General features: G+C 40.0%; 2 protein-coding genes across 7 annotated transcripts in view; one reads left to right on the plus strand and one right to left on the minus strand.

Moving 5' to 3' along the window:
* fancd2 (FA complementation group D2) overlaps positions 1-10,489 on the minus strand; it is a 112,669-nt gene extending 102,180 nt beyond the window's left edge. For 2 of the 6 annotated variants that reach the window (XM_062054238.1, XM_062054228.1), the window contains exons 1-4: positions 10,242-10,485; positions 9,943-10,006; positions 6,476-6,610; positions 6,320-6,387 (exon numbers count right to left, since the gene is read on the minus strand). In XM_062054238.1, the coding sequence (XP_061910222.1) occupies positions 6,320-6,387; positions 6,476-6,610; positions 9,943-10,006 (267 nt within the window). In that variant the 5' untranslated portion in view covers positions 10,242-10,485. Of the gene's footprint in view, positions 1-6,319; positions 6,388-6,475; positions 6,611-9,942; positions 10,007-10,241 lie in introns of all 6 variants that reach the window. The other 4 variants (XM_062054219.1, XM_062054200.1, XM_062054246.1 and 1 more) reach the window with 4 other exon arrangements.
* Positions 10,490-10,628: 139 nt separating this feature from the next.
* On the plus strand, positions 10,629-23,300 carry gpx1b (glutathione peroxidase 1b). Its single transcript, XM_062054385.1, has 2 exons — positions 10,629-11,088; positions 22,774-23,300. Exons 1-2 carry the CDS (start codon positions 10,873-10,875, stop codon positions 23,122-23,124), a joined length of 567 nt encoding a protein of 188 aa, XP_061910369.1. The 5' UTR covers positions 10,629-10,872; the 3' UTR covers positions 23,125-23,300.
* The last annotated feature ends 1,505 nt before the right edge of the window (positions 23,301-24,805 follow it).

Genomic DNA, 24,805 nt, shown 5'->3' on the forward strand with positions numbered 1-24,805 from the left:
AAGATATTTTCGACGAGAGGCACAAGGGGAACCTGCTAGTCCTAACGGAACGTTGCTGCTGGTTACATGAGGGAGTCCGAGGAGAAATGGAGGGTCCTGTGCCTGACATTTCTTTCCGTCAATGACATTGAAGATACTTTATCTATTTATTTGGAACTGTGATAACAGGCCATCTGGTGTTTGGATTGAGCATTTCTCTGGTCTATCGACAAATTCGGAAGATGATAGTAGCCTTTCAAGGAGTCTTGAGGCTGCCCGTCGTGATGGATGAGCTTGGTAGAGCTATGGGCACTCAGACTTTGACATTTTTGTAAATGAATCGCAAACTGGATAACATCTCGGAGAAACTTTCTGCTCTGCAAGGCAAAATTATGATCAATTTGAAAGCCAGAACTAGGGATCCCAGTGAGGTAAAAGAGTAATTGAAATATATTAGTTAATTGGGCATACATGCACGCACATACCCCTCCCCAAATCAACGCCTTCACCACTGCTTTATTCCTCCGGGGTTGTGGGGGCTGAGCAGCGCTCAACAGCAGCTGCTGGCCTCCAAGGTCCTGTTGGATGACTCTGTTGCGAGTTGTTGTGATTAAATGTACCTTGTTTATGTGTGCCATGCTATGTGAGGTTTTTTTCCTCGGACTCAGTCTGGACCATTCCTGAGGGTCCAGCCTCAGACTGATATTTTTTTTTACTTCCCCCCTTCCCCAATGTCACCTTTTTCCCACCTTTTTAAGGAGCGCCTAAGTGAGGCTGATCCGTTGGCGGTCCCGTCTTGTCTCCCTGTAACGTATGTCTGCTCTTAGCGGGATTGTGCCGAAAATGTAATTTCAGTTCTTATGTGTCTTGTACATGTAAGAATGGACAATAAAGCTGATTGATTGATTGATTGATTGATTGATTGATTGATTGATTGATTGATTGATTGATTGATTGATATTAGCAGGGTGTTCAGGGAGAAGATTTTACCATATTTAAGATCATCCTCATCATCATCATTTCTTTTTATTCCTTTCATGAAAATGCATATACAGTATACAAGCCATGTACAGTTCACACTTTCATTGTTTTTTGTTTCTTATACATTTCCATGATCAGAAAGGAGCAGATGGAAGAATAATATTCTTATATTTATCTGCCCCCTTTTTAAAAAAAAAAAAATTATTTAGATTCCTTTATCACTGTTCCCTCCACCAGCATACTTTTACATTTTCGTTTAAGCATTTTCACAATGACACGTCCAATCAAAATCAAAAATCCGTTTGATATAATTCCAGTTGTCTCTTTTTGTAACTCTTTTTAAATTCTAAAATATTCTCGCAACTTTTTAAGTCTTTCTTTAGAGAATTCCATGCTTTCACACCAACAACAGACAAGCACCTTTGTTTCAAATTTGTTCGCACTCTTGGATGTTTAAAATCATACGGCCTTCTGTGATTCTCATCTTCAGAAGTGAACACGAATAACTTTTGTAAGTCCTGCGGAAGAACTTTATTTCTAGCTTTGAACATCACTAATAGAGTATGCAATTCTACAATGTATTTTAGTTTGAAATAATCCTGCCCTAATGAACAGTGGATTTGTGTGGTCTCTATATCCTACTTTAAAAATAATACAAATTGCTCTTTTCTGTAAAAGAAATAAAGGCATGATGTTGCTGTGATATGTATTTCCCCATATTTCTGCACAATAATTGAAATAAGGTAGAATAATTGAGCAATATAACATTCTCACTGTGTCATACGGGAAACTGTATTTAACCTTGTTCAAAATAAATAAGCTTTTAGATACCTTATTTTTCACATGCAATATATGAGCTTTCCATGTCAACTTTTCATCTAGGATGACCCCAAGAAATCTGATTTCAGACACCTTCTCAATTTTCACATTGTTTATGGATAAACTAACTTCTACCTTTCTTTTATTACTGAATACCATAAACTGTGTCATTTCCAAATTTAAAGATAATTTATTTACATCAAACCACAATTTTAGTTTAACCATTTCCTCTTCAATATTATCGGCTAAGATTTTCAAGTCATCACCTGAACAGTATACATTTGTATCTTCTGCGAATAATACGTACTGTAAAATTTTCGAAACCTCACAAATATCATTTACATATAAAATAAAAAGTCTGGGTCCTAAAATCGAACCTTGTGGGATTCCACATTCAATAGTCATACATTCTGACCTATAATCAACAATCTCAACATATTGCTGTCGTTGTTGTAAATAGCTGGTTAACCAGTCCAGTGAAACTCCTCTAACTCCATAAGTATATAATTTAGAAATTAGAATTTGATGATCTATAGCAGGGGTGGGCAATTAATTTTTACCGGGGGCCGCATGAGCAACCCAAGCACTGCTGGAGGGCCACACCGACAATATTTCAATTAAATTTTGCTTAAATTATTTTTGATGTACCGTAAGATAAATAATAATAATAATATTTTCATTTAACCTAACTTATCTTTATACAAAAGCAGATGGCTTTTGATGGTTTTATTTTTAAAGGCCTACTGAAATGATTTTTTTTTATTTTAACGGGGATAGCAGATCCATTCTATGTGTCATACTTGATCATTTCGCGATATTGACATATTTTTGCTGAAAGGATTTAGTAGAGAACATCGACGATAAAGTTCGCAACTTTTGGTCGCTGATAAAAAAAAGCCTTGCCTGTACCGGAAGTAGCGTGACGTCACAGGTTGAAAGGCTCCTCACATTTCCCCATTGTTTACAATGCAGCCAGAGCGATTCGGACCGAGAAAGCGACGATTACCCCATTAATTTGAGCGAGGATGAAAGATTTGTGGATGAGGGACGTCAGAGTGAAGGACTAGAGTGTAGTGCAGGACGTATCTTTTTTCGCTCTGACCGTAACTTAGGTACAAGGGTTCATTGGATTCCACACTTTCTCCTTTTTCTATTGTGGATCACGGATTTGTATTTTAAACCACCTCGGATACTATATCCTCTTGAAAATGAGAGTCGAGAACGCGAAATGGACATTCACAGTGACTTTTATCTCCACGACAATACATCGGCGAAGCTCTTTAGCTACGGAGCTAACGTGATAGCACATTGGGCTTAAATGCAGATAGAAACAAAATAAATAAACCCCTGACTGGAAGGATAGACAGAAAATCAACAATACTATTAAACCATGGACATGTAAATACACGGTTAATGCTTTCCAGCTTGGCGAAGCTTAACAATGCTGTTGCTAACGACACCATTGAAGCTAACTTAGCAACGGGACCTCACAGAGCTATGATAAAAACATTAGCGCTCCACCTATGCCAGCCAGCCCTCATCTGCTCATCAACACCCGTGCTCACCTGCGTTCCAGCGATCGACGGAGCGACGATCATAGATGCGGTCGGCGGCCCGGAGACGGAGGAAGTCAAGGTGAGGTCGGCGGCTAGCGCGTCTGCTATCCGCCTCAAAGTCCTCCTGGTTGTGTTGCTGTAGTCCGCCGCTAATACACCGATCCCACCTACAACTTTTTTCTTTGCAGTCTTCATTGTTCATTAAACACATTGCAAAAGATTCACCAACACAGATGTCCAGAATACTGTGGAATTTTGAGATGAAAACAGAGCTTTTTTGTATTGGATTCAATGGTGTACCAATACTTCCGGTTCAACGATTGACATCACGTGCATACGTCATCATACATAGACGTTTTCAACCGGAAGTTTAGCGGGAAATTTAAAATTGCACTTTATAAGTTAACCCGGCCGTATTGGCATGTGTTGCAATGTTAAGATTTCATCATTGATATATAAACTATCAGACTGCGTGGTCGGTAGTAGTGGGTTTCAGTAGGCCTTTAACACTTTCTTACACAACACTTCCTGATGTATAATACAATGCAAAAATTTCCATTTCTGTCACTTTATCCTGCATCCTCTTTGTTGTGAACGTAGCACGCCTGTAAGGTGATTGGCGAAGAAGGAGGAAGCGTTGCTGTTGCGGAAATGAGGAGTGAGGATAGATGTGCGTGTGGAAAGAACGAGATAAGTTGAGCTGTGTTAGTATAGGTTGCTCAATAAAAGTTTAAAAAGAGCGTCAGACTTGGTGTGCACTTCTTCTGGACGCTACAATTGGTGTCAGAAGTGGGATGAAATTCCTCCCAGTTCGCCTTGCCATCAAACCTGGGAGTCTTCATTGAGGGCGGAATTCCCCCATGCCAAGCAGCGTGCGCTGCACCTGTAGACACTGCCTCTCTCCTTCCTCCCTCTCTCTCTCTCTCTCTCTCTCTCTCTTTGCGGCGAGCTCCTCACTTGGCACGTACCTCCCGATGACGTAGCAGGCTGAGCACACAAACAGCGCAGTATGCGCAAAGTTTTACTTATGCCACCAATTGTAGCGTCCAGAAGAAGTGCACACCAAGTCTGACGCTCTTTTTAAACTTTTATTGAGCAAGCTATACTAACACAGCTCAACTTATCTCGTTCCTTCCACACGCACGTCTATCCTCACTCCTCATTTCCGCAACTCAAGAAGACAACATCAACTTCAGCAGGTCGTTACACTATATTCTTTAAACACAGCAACATGTGTACCACAAATTAAGCACACGGCTTTACCTTTACTTGGCAGTCCATGTCTTGTTGAAAACACGCCATTCGTCATCAACTTTTCTCTTTTTAGCAACTCAAGAAGACAACATCAACTTCAGCAGGTCGTTACACTATATTCTTTAAACACAGCAACATGTGTACCACAAATTAAGCACACGGCTTTACCTTTACTTGGCAGTCCATGTCTTGTTGAAAACACGCCATTCGTCATCAACTTTTCTCTTTTTAGCGTCTCGGAGGTAACCGGGCATCACTTGTCGCTGTGCACCTTCACTCACAGGTTACACACGGACATACGCCCATAAATAACACTTTTCAAAATAAAAGCAGCACAGTTGTATTGCACGCACGACATAGATGTTTTTTAAACTTTATTTTGTAATTTGTGATTGCTGCTGTTCACATTCGCTCACAATCGTGCACGAGCATATACGTCCACACGGAAGTAATACAAATAACGCTTTTCAAAACAAAAAGCACACTCGAGATAGATACTTTTTTTAATTTATTTTGTAATTTATGATTGGCCTCACGCGGGCCGGACAGGGACGTACAAAGGGCCGGATGTGGCCCGCGGGCCGCAGAATGCCCAGGTCTGATCTATAGTGTCGAATGCCTTCTTTAAATCAATGAACACTCTTATTGTGTATTTATTTTGATCAATTGCAGTTTTAATCTCTTCAATAATGTTCATGATGGCCACACTTGTAAACCTATTTGATCGAAATCCATACTGATTTTTATTTAATAATTTATGTTTTTCAATAAAGCAGTCTAATTTATTAACAAACAGTTTTTCAAGCACTTTTGAGCACTACTGGTCTATAATTAATCTCCAGTTTTAAATAGAGGTATGACCTTAGCTGTTGTCATACAGTCTGGGAAAACTCCTACTTTAAAAGAACAATTAATTATATAATGTAATGGTTTAATGATGCAATCAATTGTGTTTTGTATAATTTTCATGTCAATACCCTCATTGTCTGTTGAGGTCTTGTTTTTTAGTTTATAAACCACAGATAATATTTCATTTTCAGTCACTTCAATAAGAAACATTGACTGCATAACCCTATTTTCCCTTTTCCAGAAACCCCCTGATTGATCATTAGCTCTTTGTATTTTGTTTGCTAAGCTAGGTCCTACATTTACAAAGAATTGATTTAATTCATTGACAATTTCATCTTTGTTTTCAATTAACATATTATCTTTTTTTAAATATTATCTTTTTTTAAATATCTAGGTAGTTATATTCGCCTTGTCCTATTTTCTATTGCTTTATTCAAAATATTCCATGTAGCCTTTATGTTATTTTTATTTTCATGCAACATTCTTTTGTAATATTCCCTTTTTGCTTGTTTCAATATATTGGTCAACTTGTTTTTGTAGTTCTTATAGTGTTTTTCAGCATTCTCTGTTCTTGATTTGATAAACTCCTTATAAAGTCTATTTTTCTTTTTACAGATGCTTTGGAAGGCATTTCATCATAGAAATTCTGTAAAAATGCAATGTTAAGAAAATCGCCCTAGGGCTAGGCTAGTGTTTTCATGTGTGAAAAGTAAATCATCAATTTGAAGTTCCAAATAAATTTAAGATTGATGACATAAATACGAATAAAAATATTGTAATTGCAAAAACTGGGCCTGATTTAAATAAACATTTAATAACCTTGGCAGAGGTCTGCTTCCTCTCGGACTGTTTTATTTCATGGAATCTACAACTATACTCACATCAGGGTATCGAGGGCTCTTCTGAAGCTTTTTTTGTATCCTCTTTTGAAACACCACTTGGTCAACAGCTGCTTAGAGAAAGACACAAAAATCAATTGAGGATTACTTTTTTTTTTTTTTTTTTTTTTTTTAAACCGGTGTTTTTGACACTTGTACCGATCTCGTTGGGTGTGCCGCCTTGCTTCAGGGTGACACCTGCTTCCCGTAGAAACACACTAAATACACTTGCAGTGCTTTCTTCTGGAGCGGACACCTTAGACTGACGCCCGGTTGTGCGACTCCTCTTTGCCGCTGTAAACAAGTTGGTAAATTTGACTATACCAACTCACTGGATTTACAGACAGTAGATTGCAGTTCCCCAATTTCTTAAGAGGGACATCTAACTTCCATTTTAGTCAATGAACTTGCCGCCTTTCTCGCATGAGGTTGTTTTAGAAATTTGTTTCTGTTTTTTTGGCATTTGCAAGTTTCTTTGGCATTCGTTTTTAACCTTGTACCATTTTCAATGTGCAACATTTTCCCATTGCATTAGTTTTATGGTGTTTCGAAACATTTCTGTGTTTGAAGCGTTACTGCGCTTTTGCACAGGTGGCCAGTGACCGCAAAGATAAAGGTGGTTTGCGATGTGCGTCATTATTTTGTGTGTGAGGTCAGGGGGTATTTTTGGAATATTTGAATAGCACCGAGGTTGATTACGCAGTAAAAATTTCCCAGAAATGCCTTGACTTTGAAATTTCCAGCTCTGATTTCTAGAAGTGTAAAATAAAATCAATAAGCCAAATTTTACACCTAAAGATCATAAGTTCTGTCATTCCAGAAGAGCTCAAAGTAAAGCGGCTGTACCTACAAATTTGTTTTATGCCTTACATGTTAAACCCTGTATGTTATGGCAAAACACAAAATATGCTAAGTGGAATATTTGGTGTATCAATCATTAGTCAAATTGTATTTATTTATCTGTTAATCACAATTGCCTCGAAGGGCTGCACAAACCACAATGGCATAACTAGTCATTGTGGTAGATAATTGGAGACTTAAATAGGTAAATAATTCATAACATTAAAATTGATTATATTTTAAGCAACGACAGTTTTTTTTTTTTTTAAAGTCCCACTAAAATTATTGAAGATCCAAAGGGGCCCCACTCATAAAAGTGTTTTTATTTTTTTACTTTCAACGCTCAATTATTGAGATCAAATTCAGATCTATCCTTCGATTACAAGTTTTTTTTCAATGTTTTCTTTTTTTTGTTTGATGCCCTTTGTTTTTATACGGCAAACACAAAATATGCAATATTTTCCCCCAAAAAAATTCTAAGTGGAATATTTGATGTGAAGTAATTAGAGCCTTGAATTGGTCAACAATTCATAACAACAATGATTTTGATACAATATTACTTCTTGAGCAATGACAGCTTTAAAGGGGAACTGCACTTTTTTTAAATGTTGCCTATCATTCACAATCCTTATGTAAGACAAGCAGACATGTTTTTTTATGCAATGCGATCAAAAGTCGCTCTATTCTGCCAACAAAGCCCTTAAATAAACATCCAAACACCTCCATTAGGGTTTTGGATACAAGCTGTAAGTATATATATATATATATATATATATATATATATATATATATATATATATATATATATATATATATATATATATATATATATATATATATATACAGTACGTAATGTATTAATGGGCACATTTATAATAACATTTAATATTTACGTATTTTGCTCACGCAGCGCATTAATTTCCAAAACGCATCGCGCCGTTTGCTTTTTTTCCCCTCAACATCACTGATTATTACTCACTGCAGACTTTATTAGAGCCAACAAACATAATAAAACATGACTTACTGTACAATGTCTGCGGTCATTGAGGTGCTGACAGATAACAGTTTTGTTTTTTGTTATTTTCTCGTTTAGAGGGATAGGCTCCAGCACCGTCCGAGACCCCGAAAGGAAGAAGCGGTAGAAAATAGATGGATAAAGAATGACTCATAATCCTCGCGAAAAAAGGGTGGTGGAACCAAGCGTCTTGTGTTGTTCTTGCCATTGCTGGGTCTAAATTGGCTGTCAAAGAGTACCAACATGTAGGATTACATTCTCGTCCGTCTACTATCCAGGTGAGAGGCATGATTTATGATCTACAATAACCTTTCACAAGCAGGGAAGCGAGGAAACAGGTTTTTTTCATCATTGAGAAAACTCAATGATGTAAACATAGTTAGGCACCACTATAAAGTAAATAATTTGTCTGTGTTAGCTCTTATAATAACAATATCACTAATTCTTGGTTAATATTCAAGTCATGAAGTCTAAACGCCATATTGTTGGCACTTTTTGGGTGTTTTTTTTATGGGCTGAATAGAGGACCGCCCATTGGCTCAGCTGTAAGCGGACTCTTATTAACGTTTATTTACGAGTTAGAATGTCACGGCGCAAGCGCATGCCGCTGCGCACTCCTCAAGGAGTCCCGCGGAGCGCGCCTCGGGACACGCCTACAGGCGCTCATCTCCTGCACGCGTCACTCCGGCGGCAGCAAGCAGCTGCTTTCCATCAGCACTCAACGCACCTGGCGCTAATGAGAGGTCCTGCCTTCATAAGCCTGCTCATCCTGCTATCCGGCGCCAGAACGTAATCATCTGTTGAAGTACAGTAAGTGATCATCGTGCTCTATGCAATCTCGCTATCTCGCTCTCTGTCTGTGTCCTCCACCGTCGTGTTTAATTGGTCTCGTGTCTTCCTTCTCGTCCTTCCTGCAGTCTGCCTTCGTTCCTCGTGACGAGCTGTGCGTCTCGTCTTTCCCTGCGTTCCTTCTGCTTCCCTGACTGCCTCTTGGATCTCGAACTCCCGCTTGGACACTGACCTTCAACGCCTCTCTTTTAGCCCCCCGACTTCCTGCTTCTCACGGATCTATGAGCCTGCCCTGCCGCTTTTGGACTTGCCTCTCGCTCAACATTACGATAACACTCAACAGCTAATCTCCACACGCAGTCTTATACACACACACTCTTGGATTTTGTCACACTCCATTTCCCTGTTTATTATATTATTTGTTATATATATATATATATATATATATATATATATATATATATATATATATATATATATATATATATGTGTGTGTGTATGTATGTATATATGTATATAAATACATTTATAGTTAATACCACGCCCTTGTTGTCTGTGCCATCTACTCCCCCAGCACATTAAAAAAATACATCTGTCGTCATGGCTTTCATAATGATCGTGAATGAAAGGCAAAATAATTTTAAAAAACGCAGTTACCCTTTAAAGAAAAAAACTGCCAGCAAGGCAGCTTTGTGTTATTAGAGCCCAAATTTAAATTTCAAATTTTTTGGTTACATTTCATTCGTAGCTCCCTTAATATTTGGCCTATCACAATGGTTCAAGTACCATTGAAAAGTTTGTTGTTCCATGCCTTTTCAATTGTATCAATTGCATTGAGATATTTTGCATCTGATTTTTGTCTGGTACCTAAAATAATGCGTTATCATTAGAACATGTCATCAGAATACTCTTTATTAGCCAGGTGTGTGGGGTTCCAAACAGATGGAATGTGTCATAACGTGATGATACTGCATTCACTTACTAGTAGAGGAGGGAGCGTGTTTCTCTGCATTGTCAACAGTGGAGCTTCGCCTTTTCCGCATCATCTGATGAGATACAAGTTATACAAGGTTGTAAAGTTGATTTGGTATACCATGAAACTAAGTTAATAACAGCCATTGCCAACACAGCTAACAGCTAGCATACTGGTCAGATCAATATAACGTTAGTTTATTTTATCAACGACAGTAGCCCATAACATGCTAGACAATGATTAGAGTAGATTGTTACAGTTGTAGCAACGCTAAGCTTCTGGCTGTTCAAATGATTCGAAAATATAACCTTAACTGCACTTCGACGTTCTGGTTAACAAACACAGACGACCTATCATGCCGACACAAGCGAGTTAGAAAACATGTTTCCCGCCAGTGGTGTAAGTCTGACGTTTGCGGCAAGAGAGCGTCTGCAGATGATAGTACGAGAAAATAACGAACATGAATAAAATAAAATAGGTGACCAAAGACAGAGTTAATATATATACATATTAATACAGTTTGAGGAACTCCACCGTCATAAATGCAACGTAAACTATTTTTTTATTGGACACAACTACAGTAATAGCGACATATTTATAGACGGTTCCTGTTCAAAAGAGGTGCTTGCTTTGTGTTTCGTGTGATCTTTGTTGGGCGGTGCTACACACACGATGCAAGCACATTAAAGTGTAAAATAAAATGAAATATGAGTAAGATCATTAAGATGCCCACATCCATATTGTTGATGTTAAAAGTTAATACAATTGTTAACCGTGGTCAACTTTGACTTTTTACAAGTTAAACAGACATCGAGCGTCACTACAAAATGTAGGCAGTGAGTTATCTTGACAGGCAGAACATCTTTGGTTTAGCCTCAAGTTTCCATGCAGACGTTGGTACAATAGGGCAGTCACTTGGCGACACTCGGAAGATCAACAATGGCGAAGCGGTTCTACGATCTGACGGCTAAGCTCCTGACGGGGGAAACCTTGAATTTCTCCTCGCTGCAGGGCAAAGTGGTCCTCATTGAGAACGTTGCATCTCTCTGAGGGACGACGACCAGGGATTACACCCAGATGAACGAGCTCCATGAACGCTACAGCAGCAAGGGGCTCGTTATCCTGGGAGTGCCCTGCAACCAGTTCGGCCACCAGGTGAGCACGACATCAAATAACTATTTTTCTGCATTTTACATTTTATGTACCTGCCTTAAAAATGCTTCGATATAATAGTGTTGCAAAGTTTTTGTGGTTTTAAAAGTTCTACGTTTTGCTTGGTAATAAAACGTTTGCGGAATAAAGGTGAACATTTCAACAAAAAAGTATGTTTTTATTGTACTATGTAATCATTTTATTTAGGCTATATAAATAATAAATCATCCAATCAAATGATAGTGTAACCAGAAAAAATGTATTGTAAATTGGATTACATTTTGTTTTGTCTAAATTACCTGATGTCGTTTTATTTTCTTATTTTTAAATGAAATATTTCACAATTGCAACTTTTACGCGGCTGTCTAGAGGGCGCCAAAACTCCAAAATCTCGCCTTCTTTTGCTCCTGGCCTGCAAGCCACGCCCCACGGAACATACACATGCGCAGTACAACATTGGTTGGTACAACTAAGGCCGCAAGAAAAGATTTCTTTAAAAAATCTAACATGCACTTTTTAATGAATTCACCTTCTTTGAATGTCTATCCCGCCCTAGCAACATACTTGCCAACCCTCACGATTTTTCCGAGAGACTCCCGAATTTCAGTGCCCCTCCCAACAATTTCTCGGGGCAACCATTCCCCCGAATTTGTCTCGATTTTCACTCGGACAACAATATTAAGGGTGTGCCGTGATAGCACTGCCTCTACAGCAGACCTGGGCATTGTACGGCCCGCGGGCCGCATCCGGCCCTTTGCGCATCCCTGTCCGGCCCGCGTGAGGCCAATCATAAATTACAAAATAAATTTTAAAAAGTATCTATGTCGAGTGTGCAATACAACGGTGCTGCTTTTGTTTTGAAAAGCGTTATTTGTATTACTTCCGTGTGGACGTATGCGCGTGTGCGATTGTGAGTGAATTGAATGGCGCAATTACAAATTACAAAATAAAGTTTAAAAAACATCTATGTCGTGCGCGCAATACAACTGTGCTGCTTTTATTTTGAAATGTGTTATTTATGCCGTATGTCCGGAGGGAACCTGTGAGTGAAGGTGCGTAGAGACAAGTGATGAGACACTAAAAAAAGAAAAGTTGATGAGGAATGGCGTGTTTTGGACTGGCAAGTATTTCTTTACATAAATTAATGGTAAAGCCGTGTGCTTAATGTGTGGTACACAGCTTGCTGTGTTTAAATATCATTTTAATCGCCACTACACGAAGAAACACGAGGGAAAATACCGGAATGTGTCTGATGAAGCGCGCGCAAGGGAGGCTGATGCGTTGATGGTAAAACTGCAAACCCAACAAGGACTTTGTGCCATATTTCACACCCCCAGAGATGCAGCCGTCAGGACAAGTTTCGTCATTTCTCACAAAAGCGCCAGAAAAAGTAAGGCGTTTTCTGACGGAGAGTTTATTAAGGAGTGCTTATTGGACTTTGTTGCGCTGATAATGCCCGGAGACATGGACTGTTTTTCGCTAACTTTGGATGAGAGCTCTGATGCAGTCAATTAAAGAGACAACCACAGGTAATGACTTGTTCACAGAGGTAAATGCGTGTTGGGACAAGCTGGCAGGTGTGACAATCCAATCCACTTTATTTATATAGCACATTTAAACAACAAAATGTTTCCAAAGTGCTGCACAACAATATTACAAACAATATTCACATATTATCCTTAGCTCCACCAATGACTGAATAAAAAGAAAAAACAATTATATATAAAACCAATATAAAAAACAATATAAAATAAATATGATTAAAAACTATTTTTAACAACAGATGGTTGTCCAAATCTGATGGGGAAAAATGTTGGATAATGCAGGATAAAGTGACCATCAAAAGCAATCTGCTTTTGTATAAAGTTAAGTTAGGTTAAATTAAATTATTATTATTATTATTAATTATTATTATTATCATCATTATTATTTATCTTACGGTATATCAAAAATAATATTGAGCAAAATTTAATTGAAATATTGTCGTGTGGCCCTCCAGCAGTGCTGGGGTTGCTTATGCGGCCCCCGGTGAAAATTAATTGCCCACCCCTGCTCTACAACCTGTCGTCGCGTCCGCTTTTTCACCATACAAACAGCGTGCCGGCCCAGTCACATGTTGTATGAGGCTTCTGCAGACACACGTAAGTGACTGCAAGACATACTTGATCAACAGCCATACATGTCACACTGAGGGTTACCGTATAAACAACTTTATTACTGTTACAAATATGCGCCACACTGTGAACCCACACCAAACAAGAATGACAAACACATTTCGGGAGAACATCCGCACCGTAACAGAACATAAACACAACAGATCAAATACCCAGAACACCTTGCAGCCCTAACTCTTCCGGGCTGCAATATACACCCCTGCTACCACCAAACCCCGCCTCAACAGATGCACGGAGGGGGGGTTGATGTGTGGGGGCGCAGGTGTGGTGGAAGGTCCGAATCTTAAACGGCAACAAAAGTGAATTTAGTACAAAAGTTTTATTTACCCATAATCAAATGGTGCAAGGTTGGATTGAATTGTCATGCAAACAGACAACGTCCTCCGGAGACGTTGGATGAATCGAGAATCATGCGAATCATACATATACTTGGTCTACTTGGCCATTTATGTGTTTTCTTCGTGTGTCAAGGTCCCGTTGTTTTGGACCTGTTTATTCTGCAACCTCCTTGAATCCTTTAGCCATAACAAACAATCAAAAAAATATACAAGATATACAAGATGGCGCCCCCCGTGGCTGACGTCTTTGCGTCGTCCTCCCGACAACAACTACGTTTTTTTATTTATTATAGTACTAATTCGCATCCTAAATGCAAAGTTTCTGCACGCAACAGTGAGATATAACAGAGACGCACTTCTGGACATCAGAAAAGCTCACCATGAGCTCACTTATAGTCTGACGGACTTTAACTTTCTGCTACGATGAGACCCAGCTAACCACAGCCAGACCAAAACAACAACAAGGCGGCGAGGCAAGAGAGCGGGGCTACATGCTAGACTAAAGGCTACAGCTACACGACCACCACTACCTAGCCTGCTGCTAGCTAACGTGCGCTCGCTCGACAACAAGCTGGATGAGCTGAGAACCAGGATTACATCCCAGCGTGAACTGAGAGAATGCTGTGCTCTTATTTTCACGGAAACCTGGCTTTCGGACAACATCCCAGACTCTGCTATCCAGCTAGCAACGCACTCAGTCTACCGTGGAGACCGGACAAAGGCTCAAGAAAGACGAGAGGCGGCGGCGTCTGTGTTTACGTGAGTAACCGCTGGTGCTCGGACGTACAGGTGGTTGAAAGACACTGCTCGGACAACATTGAGTTTTTGATGGTGAAATGCAGACCTTTTTACCTGCCAAGGGAGTTCAGTGCAGTGTTTATACTGTGTGTTTACATCCCGCCACGGGCGAATTCCACAACAGCGCTGAAGTTGCTGCATGACGTCATCAGTAAACAAGAGACCGCACACCCCGATGCTGCGTTCACGGTAGCTGGGGATTTTAACCACCGCAACCTAAAGAGTGTCCTCCCGAAATACCATCAGTTTGTGAACTTTCCTACGAGGGAGAAAAACACTCTGGACCAAGTATACTGCAACGTGAGGGAAGCCTGCCTACAAGGCTGTACCCAGACCACACTTTGGACTATCTGATCACATCTCAGCTTTTCTATATCCAGCGTACAGACAGTGCCTCAGCAAGCCGCCCCAGTGAGAAAAACTGTTAAAGTGTGGAATGAAGACACTGAACTAGTGCTTCAGGACTGCTTTGGGAGTACAGACTGGGACATGTTCAAAACTGCTGCTCAGAGGGATGACGGTACTGTGGACATAGAGGCATATGCTTCCAGTGTAACTGGCTACATCAGCACATGTGTGGAAAACATTGTTCCCACAAAACAATACAAAATATACCCAAACCAAAAACCCTGGATTAACTGCGATGTTCGGTCCAAGCTACATGCCCGCTCCACTGCATTTGTTTCAGGCAACGCTGAGGACTACAAGAAGGCCAGATATGACCTGCGTAAATCAATCAGCAAGGCCAAGAGACAATACAGACTAAAGCTGGAGGGATTCTACTCCACCACATATTCCCGGCGCATGTGGCAAGGCCTGCAACACATCACAGACTACAAGCAGGGGAGCAGGGGGGTCACAAACAGCCAAGGCTCACTGCCAGATGAGCTGAATGAGTTCTACGCCCGCTTCAAGGTCCTCAACACCAACCAACAGAGAGGGGTTCTGACCACCGAGCGCACGCAGGACCCACCACTCACTGTGACAACAGCAGAAGTACGTACAGTTCTGAGGAGAACAAACCCACGGAAGGCAGCCGGCCCAGACAACATCCCTGGCCTGGCCCTCAGGGTGTGTTCATCAGAGCTGGCTGACGTACTTGCTGACATATACAACTTGTCACTAGCACAAGCTGTTGTGCCCACCTGCTTCAAGACCACCACCTTAGTGTCCCTGCCAAAGAAAAACACTGTGACCTGTCTGAATGACTATCGCCCTGTTGCACTCACCCCAATAGTGCTGAAGTGCATCGAGAGGATAGTCATTTCACACATCAAGAAGACTATCCCAGACACACTGGACCCTTTACAGTTTGCCTAACGGCAGAACCGGTCCACTGAGGATGCAGTCAACACCGTCATCCACACCACCCTCACCCACTGAGAGGGCAAGGACACCTATGCCAGGCTATTATTCATCGACTACAGCTCTGCTTTTAACACGGTCATCCCACAAAAACTCACTGCTAAACTCCTCACTGTTGCTCTCTGTGACTGGGTCCTGAACTTTCTCACAAACCGGCCCCAGTCAGTCAGAATCGGCAACCAGACATGAGGCACAAAGGTTCTAAGCACAGGGACCCCCCAATGCTGCGTGCTGAGCCCCCTATTGTACACCCTCTTCACACACGACTGTGTGGCCTCCCAGAACAACACCAGTATCATCAAGTTTGCAGATGATACTACGGTCGTCGGACTGATCACCGGGGGAGCTGAGGCAGCGTACAGAAGGGAGGTAGCGGAACTGGTGGCCTGGTGTCAGGATAATAATCTCTCCTTGAACACAGACAAGACCAAGGAGATAATTATTGACCCACGGAGAAGGAGTGCACAGTACACACCTCTGTACATAGGGGGGACAAAGGTGGACAGTGGTGAAAACCTTTAAATTCCTCGGGACCCACATCAGCGAGGACCTCACCTGGAATCACAACACCCAACAAACAAACAAAGAAAGCCCAGCAGCGACTGTACTTCCTAAGAAGGCTGAGAAAATTTGGCATGCCACCCAAAATTCTCAGCAACTTCTATTGAAGTACGGTTGAGAGTGTCCTTACCAGTTCAATCACGGTCTGGTATGGAAACTGCACTGCTAAGGACAGGAAGGCACTCCAGCGAGTGATTAAAACTGCTCAGTACATATCAGGAGCAGCCTTCCTCTCACTACAGGACATGTACTCTACCAGGGCCACCAGGAGAGCACACAACATCATAAAGGACAGTACACACCCCCAGCACAGTCTCTTCAGCCTCCTACCATCAGGCAGACGATACAGGAGCCTGAAATCTAGGACTACGAGACTGACAAACAGTTTCTACCCACATTGTGAATGCTAGCTACCCCCCCGGCCCCCTCCCGTTTTACTTGTATCTTTTTGAACAAAAAGATACAAGTAAACTGTAGACACTTTTCACCTTTGATCACTAAAGACACTTTAACTGCTGCTGTGACCCAATGTCACCTCCATATTTATACTGTTGACTGTCAATCAGAATGTGCAATAAAGTAATGTTACTTACTGTGCATTGTATATACATTTTTATTTTTAGCTAAGTACCGTGTGACTTGTTAAAGGGTGGACTAGCAAAGTAAGATTTTCATTGTACGGCAAACTGTCTGTTTAACTGTGCATATGACAATAAATAATCTTGAATCTTGAAAACATTTTGTAGAATGGTCAGGCCGACCATATATTCTACTCTAACCCACATATGCTCCTTCAATGGCACAGAATAGAAAAAAGAGAAACGAGCAGACATTCTTAATGTTTTTCGACCTCGTTCTCTTTTCGGACTTTGACAGACACAAAATATGGTACAAAAGTCAGAAATTCCACCACAGGGGTTTGGTGGTAGCGGGGGTGTATATTGCAGCCCGGAATAGTTAGGGCTGCATGGGATTCTGGGTATTTGTTCTGTTGTGTTTATGTTGTGTTACGGTACGGATGTTCTCCCGAAATGTGTTTGTCATTCTTGTTTGGTGTGGGTTCAGTGTGGCGCATATTTGTAACAGTGATAAAGTTGTTTATACGGTCACCCTCAGTGTGACCTGTGGAGCTGTTGATCAAGTATGTCTTGCTGTCACTTACGTGTGTGTACAGAAGCCAAATACAACATGTAACTGGGCTGGCACGCTGTTTGTACAGGTTGTAGAGGGCGCTAAAAGCAGTGACATCACGGCACGCCCTTAATATTGTTGTTTGGGTGAAGACATTCGAGAGAATGGTTGCCCTGAGATTCGGGAGTCTCCCGGAAAAATCGGGAGGGTTGGCAAGTATGACGCTGTCAAGCGCCATTCATATAAAACTCGCGGGCCACACTAACATTAAATTTAGCGGGCCGCGTGTCTGAGACCCCTGAACTATGCTATGTAACACTAGTTGGCCATTCCGCAGCAGTTGTGAGATAAATAAACATTGGAAATCATACAATGAAGGATGTAGTTGGTGCCTCACTTGTCATAATGGAAAAGAACAATAAAAACAAATAGAACCATAAAATAGATATATGTCTATTAAATTGTTATAAATGTTATACATTTCTGTATGAATAAAATCGCCTTCTGATATTTTCTTGAGTAAAAATTAAACAAACTGATCATCCTTACTTGTGAGAGTGTGTGTGCAAGAGAATGAGGAAGAGTGCGTGTCTTACTGCTGGTCTGGTTGCACAATTTCACTAAAATATTGTTTGCAGTTGCATTTTTACACCATGAATTTGTACTTTGTACATTGTATAATCTACAGCAGGGGTCACCAACGCGGTGCTCGCGGGCACCAGGTCGCCCGTAAGGACCAGATAAGTCGCCCGCGGGCCTGTTCTAAAAAAAAATATATATATATATATTTTTTTTTTTTTTTTAATAAATCTACATAGAAAAAACACAAGATACACTTTCAATCAGTGCATCAACCCAAACAACCTCCCCCCATGCACACTCATCCACACCCACTCACACAAAAGGGGTTATTTCTTTCTGCTACCAATATTCTGGTTCCCACAACATAGACAACACATCTGCAAGGGACACAGTCCCTGAAGCACACGTGATTGTATAGGCTGCTGGTCCACTAACATTTTCATTAATTACTATTTTTTATGTAATTATTTTTATATTGTTTTACTTGATTTTTTATCCAAGAAAATGTTTTTTATTTATTTATCTTATTTTATTTTATTTTTTAAAAAAGGGCCTTATCTTCAACAGACCAGGTTGTCAATGAAATTAGATTTGTTTAAAGGGTTTTTTAAACCAGGCCCAGTCCAGATAATGTCCAAGTCGGACTCAGCAACACACACCTTCATTCATGTACACAGAAAAAAATTAGGGAACACAACAGATTGCATATAATTTATAAACAAAATTACATTTTCAAAATAAGCATTTATGTACAGTCCAGATTATGTCCAGGTCACTCAAATTAGGGAACACAACAACAGATATCATATAATCTATAAACATAATTATACTTTCAAAATAAGCCTTTGAGGACTTCTCATCTTTTTTTTTATGTTTTTTGGCATCATTATCGTTTTCAACCATGTAACTTTCTAAAGTTAGAAAATACTGAATAAATGTTTTAAAGAAAGTAATACTAAGTGAATATCTGTTTTTGGCCTTAAAAATAAACATTTTACCGAGTACTATAATTAAATTGACTAAATCATGATTGTCAATGAACTCTCCTAAAATAACAGAAACCACATTAAGCTTCATAAACAAACCAATCCTTAAACACATTTTTTCAACTTCCACCCAAAACAAAGACACAATATGACAATACCAAAACAAATGCAGGGTGGATTCAGGCTCCTGACAACAAAATCGGCAATCATCTGACTCTGTCATATTCCATAATTTTAACATTTTCCCTGTGGGTAAGAAGTTATAAATAAGTTTAATTTGAAAATAACGATTTTGCACATCGATAGTGGTTTTATAGATTACTTTGAATATGGCATCCCATGGCAACGGGCAGTCAAAAAAGTCTTCCCATTTTCCATTTGTGTTGTATGAGGCAGCCTTCAAAGATTTCTTTATTAAATAAAAATTACATATTTTTCTATTTATTTTAGTTCCTTTTTGCCAACTAGAATTTCTTATTAGTGGTTTACAAACTAATAATTTAGTAGTTCCATAATTAATTATTTGTTTCCATCTTTTCCCAATTACTCCAGTTAGTTGATAAAATGAAAAGCTTGAGCAAGCATCACCATACATAGCTCTAAATTCATCATACTTCATAATTTTACCATTCTCATTGATAATATCATTGACAAAAATGATTCCTCTTTCAAACATATTTTTCCAAAAGAAAGGCTTTCCATCTATTACAATAATAGAGTTCATCCATATTAAATGCTGCAAAATATCGTCTCTTTTTTCTGGCACATAAAATTGAAAACACCACTATGAGTGGATTGTTTCCTTTATGAACCCCGCCATGTTTCCCAGCAGACTCTCTGGGAGGGGATCACTTGTAAAAAAGGATACAATTTCTTTTGATACAGTACATGTTTTTTGTCCAACAGGACATTTGTGTACCACTCAATGTTTAAATACATCTTTGGAACAATTGATGCTTTTAAAGACAGACACATAGCTTCAAGGTTGAGAAGTTTCAGGCCCCCATATTCATACTCTTTGTACAAAACCTTTCTTTTAATCTTTTCTGGTTTTCCGTTCCAGACAAAATCGAAGACCCTTCGCTCATAAATCTTAAAAAAGTTTTGTGATGGAGCTGGTAATGACAAAAACAAATAAATAAATTGAGGAATAATTAACGAGTTGGCAATAGACATTTTACCATGCAAGGTTAGGGATTTCCCTTTCCATAATTGCATAATTTTGTCCAGCTTTCTTAGTCGATTGTCATAATTTACTGAGCCTAGATCTTCCAGATTTTCTGGGACAACAACACCAAGTATGTTAACTGGTCCATCTGTCCACAAAACAGGCACTTTGCATTCCATTCGAAAGGACGTTCCCTTTAGATTTCCGATCCTTAACATTTTACATTTATCATAATTAAGCTTAAGGCCAGATTGCTGTGAAAATATGTCCAAAAGATTAAGAAGGTTCCGCAAACAATGAGGAAAAATCTTATCTTTGTGAATCAGCCTTTTCTGACATGAACTTCATCAAGAACAAACACAGAACACGCCTCACTGATGCACATCTGCAAGACTCACTCAGAGTTGCAGTGTCAAGTTACACACCAGAGTACAACACACTAGTTAACAGCATGCAATGCCAGGCTTCCCACTAACTGACAAAGAAACAGATAACAGATTTGGTGTCCAGTTCAAAGTGTGACATGATTTAAAAATTTGAGAGTTTACTTTTGTATTTTACATGAGTTATTATTTGTACAAACATGGTGCAAAGTAATTCATGATTTGTTAAAAAAAAATGTTAGTGGCTAGCTAGTTAAAATGGGATATTGTGATTTCACAAGACTGTCTTAGAAGTGATCATTTGAAAATGTTCAATTTGAAAAATGTGCACTTAGAGAAAATATAAAAATAAAGTGTTGCATATTGATATTTATCTGTTTCTATATATATTTATTGTGAGAAATCATTAAGATGATCAGTGTTTCCACAAAGATAAATATCATTAATTATTAATAATAACAGAGTTAAAGGTAAATTGAGCAAATTGGCTACTTCTGGCAATTTATTTAAGTGTGTATCTAACTGGTAGCCCTTCGCAGTAATCAGTACCCAAGAAGTAGCCCTTGGTTTCAAAAAGGTTGGTGACCCCTGATCTACAGCATGTTTAATGCTGTTAATGTAAGTGTGACATGAATATTAAAAAATATATATGTTCTGTTCAACTACTAATGGTAACATAACCTAGCTAATGGTGTTCCTGTTATTTTGTTTGCTTTGAAAAATGTAACTGTGAACAAGTTGCAAACCTCCCCTTCAAACTCCATCCATCCATCCATTTCCTACCCATATTTCCAAAAACTCTTAAATTCAAAGGTTTGGATGGAGCCTATTTCTACTTGATTGTACACTGCTGCTATTTCATGCGAAGCATGTCTGCGGTGGAGAATGTTTGAGGAAGAAGAATGTTTGCATGAGGAAGTGATTTTGTGTAATGCATACTGTAACTGCCAACAAGTGAGACTAAAATAGATGAACTACTCGTAAAACATGAGGAAGTTCAACCCGCTCTTCCAGAAAACATTGCAGCCAAAATGTTTGTGCCTGTTTAGTGGAGATAGTTACAACTTTCAAGTGAGTCACATTTCAGGAAACACTATCGAAAGTTAACTTGGATATAATTCAGAGTAGTTGTAGTAGTGTTAGAGATCAACCGATTATCGGCCGGGCCAGACGTACAGTACAGGCCAAAAGTTTGGACACACCACCTTTTCATTCAATGCGTTTTCTTTATTTTCATGACTACTTACTTTGTAGATTGTCACTGAAGGCATCAAAACTATGAATGAACACACATGGAGTTATGTACTCAACAAAAAAAGGTGAAATAACTGAAAACCTGTTTTTTATTCTACTTTCTTCAAAATAGCCACCCTTTGCTATGATTACTGCTTTGCACACTCTTGGCATTCTCTCGATGAGCTTCAAGCAAAACCATTTCAGGTGACTACCTCTTGAAGCTCATAGAGAGAATGCGAAGTGTGTGCGAAAAAGTAGTCAGAGCAAAGGGTGGCTATTTTGCCACCCTTTAGCTTGTCTCTAGTTGCCAGTTAGCGATTGGTGCTCTAGTGGCCAGTTAGCTGTTGGCGCTCTATTGGCCAGTTAGCAATTGGCGCCCTTGTTGCCAGTTAGAGAATGGCGCTCTCGTGGCCAGCTGGCGATTGGTGCATAGTGGCCAGCTATCAGTTGTTGCGCCAGTTGCCGGCTGGCATTTGGATCGTCAGCAGTTTCCGGCTCGCGATTAGCGTCAGCAGTTGCCGGCTAGCGATTGGTGCGTCAGCAATTGCCCGCTGGCGATTTGAGCACCAGTTGCCAGCTAGCAATTAGCGGCACAATACTGCTATTTGAATATGGTTAGTACCCCGCTACCCCGAGAGGGACAAGCGGTAGAAAATTAATGGATGGACTATGGTTAGTATTGCACAATAACAAGATACCTAACAGACCAGTTGAATGTTAAATACAATCCAAATGTCATACAAGGTATATAAGTAGAGGGTCCACGCTCCTTCTCTCCATCAGTTTGAGGATCCTTGGCCAGGAAAACGTTAAAGACCCCTGCCCTAAACTATATCCAAGTTTATTTTCTACAGTGTTGCCCTTTGGAAAAATACAATAAATGCAAAAATGTTGGAGGTTTTTACTTTAGTGAGATACGGTATATATATATATTTTGAATTGCCAATATTTTTTTTTTTCATGCAGGAGAACTGTAAGAATGAGGAAATCCTTCAGTCGTTAAAGTACATCCGACCCGGTAACGGCTTTGAGCCCAAGTTCCAGCTCCTGGAGAAGGTGGATGTGAACGGCAAGGACGCTCACCCCCTGTTTGTGTTCCTGCGTGAAAGCCTCCCGGTTCCCAGCGACGAGCCTGCTGCCCTGATGAGCGATCCCAAGTTCATCATCTGGAGCCCCGTGTGCAGGAACGATGTGTCCTGGAACTTCGAGAAGTTCCTCATCGGCCCGAACGGCGTGGCCTTCAAGCGTTACAGTCGCAGGTTCCTCACCAGCGACATCGAGGGAGACATCAGGAAGCTTCTAAGCCGGGCAAACTAAGGACCACCTGTGCTCACCTGTGCGCTGTTTTCTGCTCTCTTCACTCCATGAAGGCAACCTCTGAAACCAAGCTGCTTGTGAGGAGGTCACCTGATGCTCTGTGAACAAGCAGAACACCTCAGCTGCACTCAACGCACCTGTTAAAGCACAGATGACAAATAAATGTTTGATCTTCACAGTCTTGTCTTAATATTTGCACAATCAGCATTTATCCTGGTCTGAGGCAGACATGCAGCAGCTTGAGAAAGATAAAGCCAAACACTCTTTTTTTTCTGGCATGTTTAAAGGAAAAATGTACGTTTATGGAGGCCCATGTCGGACACAATCACCTAAATATGTTGTTAGGTCATTCTAATTTGAATTGAATACATAAATGTGTTACTAAATAACTGATTTCAATATCTAACTACACAAATGTACTGTTCGTAAAATAACTGATAATTACATATAGGAATCTGGTGAAACTTAAAACCGCACAAATAACATTCAAACCTGAAATAATCAACTACCACAAAAATTTTTTTTTTTTTAAATGCTCAGATAGAGATGCAAAGTATTATTTGAAGGGTAAAATTAATTTAAAGTAACAATTTTAATACGTACACGTATGTGAATTTCAGTTTGTGGGGTGAGTCAGTGAAGAAATCAATGCAATGACATCATCCATCCATTTTTTACCACTTGTCCCTTTCGGGGTTGCCGAAAGCCTATTCCAGCTGAATTCGGGCGGAAGGCAGGGTACACCCTGGACAAGTCGCCATCTCATCGCAGGGCTAACACAGATAGACAACATTTACACTTGCATTAACATAAAAATGAAAAATAAATATAAAAACAATGTTTTAGGTAAAACAGGATGAAAGATACAATATCTTAAAAAGTATAGTTATTAATACAAATTTAAAGGCCTACTGAAACCCACTACTACCGACCACGCAGTCTGATAGTTTATATATCAATGATGAAATCTTAACATTGCAACACATGCCAATACGGCCGGGTTAACTTATAAAGTGCAATTTTAAATTTCTCGGGGAACTTCCGGTTGAAAACGTCTATGTATGATGACGTTTGCGCGTGATGTCAATGGTTGAAACGGAAGTATTCGGACACATTGTATCACAATACAAACAGCTCTGTTTTCATCGCAAAATTCCACAGTATTCTGGACATTTGTGTTGGTGAATCTTTTTCAATTTGTTTAATGAACAATGGAGACTGCAAAGAAGAAAGCTGTAGGTGGGATCTGTGTATTAGCGGCTGGCTGCAGCAACACAACCAGGAGGACTTTGACTTGGATAGAAGACGCGTTATCCGACGCTAGCCGCCGACCGCATCGATGATCGGGTGAAGTCCTTCGTCGCGCCGTCGATCGCTGGAACGCAGGTGAGCACGGGTGTTGAGCAGATGAGGGCTGGCGTAGGTGGAGCGCTAATGTTTTTATCATAGCTCTGACGAGGTCCCGTAGCTAAGTTAGCTTCAATGGCGTCGTTAGCAACAGCATTGCTAGGCTTCGACAGGCGGCACAGCATTAACCGTGTAGTTACAGGTCCAGTGTTTGGTTCGGTGTCTCCTGATAGTAGTATTGTTGATCTTCTGTCTATCCTTCCAGTAAGGGGCTTATTTCTTTTGTTTCTATCTGCATTTAAGCACGATGCTATCACGTTAGCTCCGTAGCTAA

Source organism: Entelurus aequoreus, linkage group LG01, assembly GCF_033978785.1.
Source record: "Entelurus aequoreus isolate RoL-2023_Sb linkage group LG01, RoL_Eaeq_v1.1, whole genome shotgun sequence".
NCBI classification, from domain to species: domain Eukaryota; kingdom Metazoa; phylum Chordata; class Actinopteri; order Syngnathiformes; family Syngnathidae; genus Entelurus; species Entelurus aequoreus.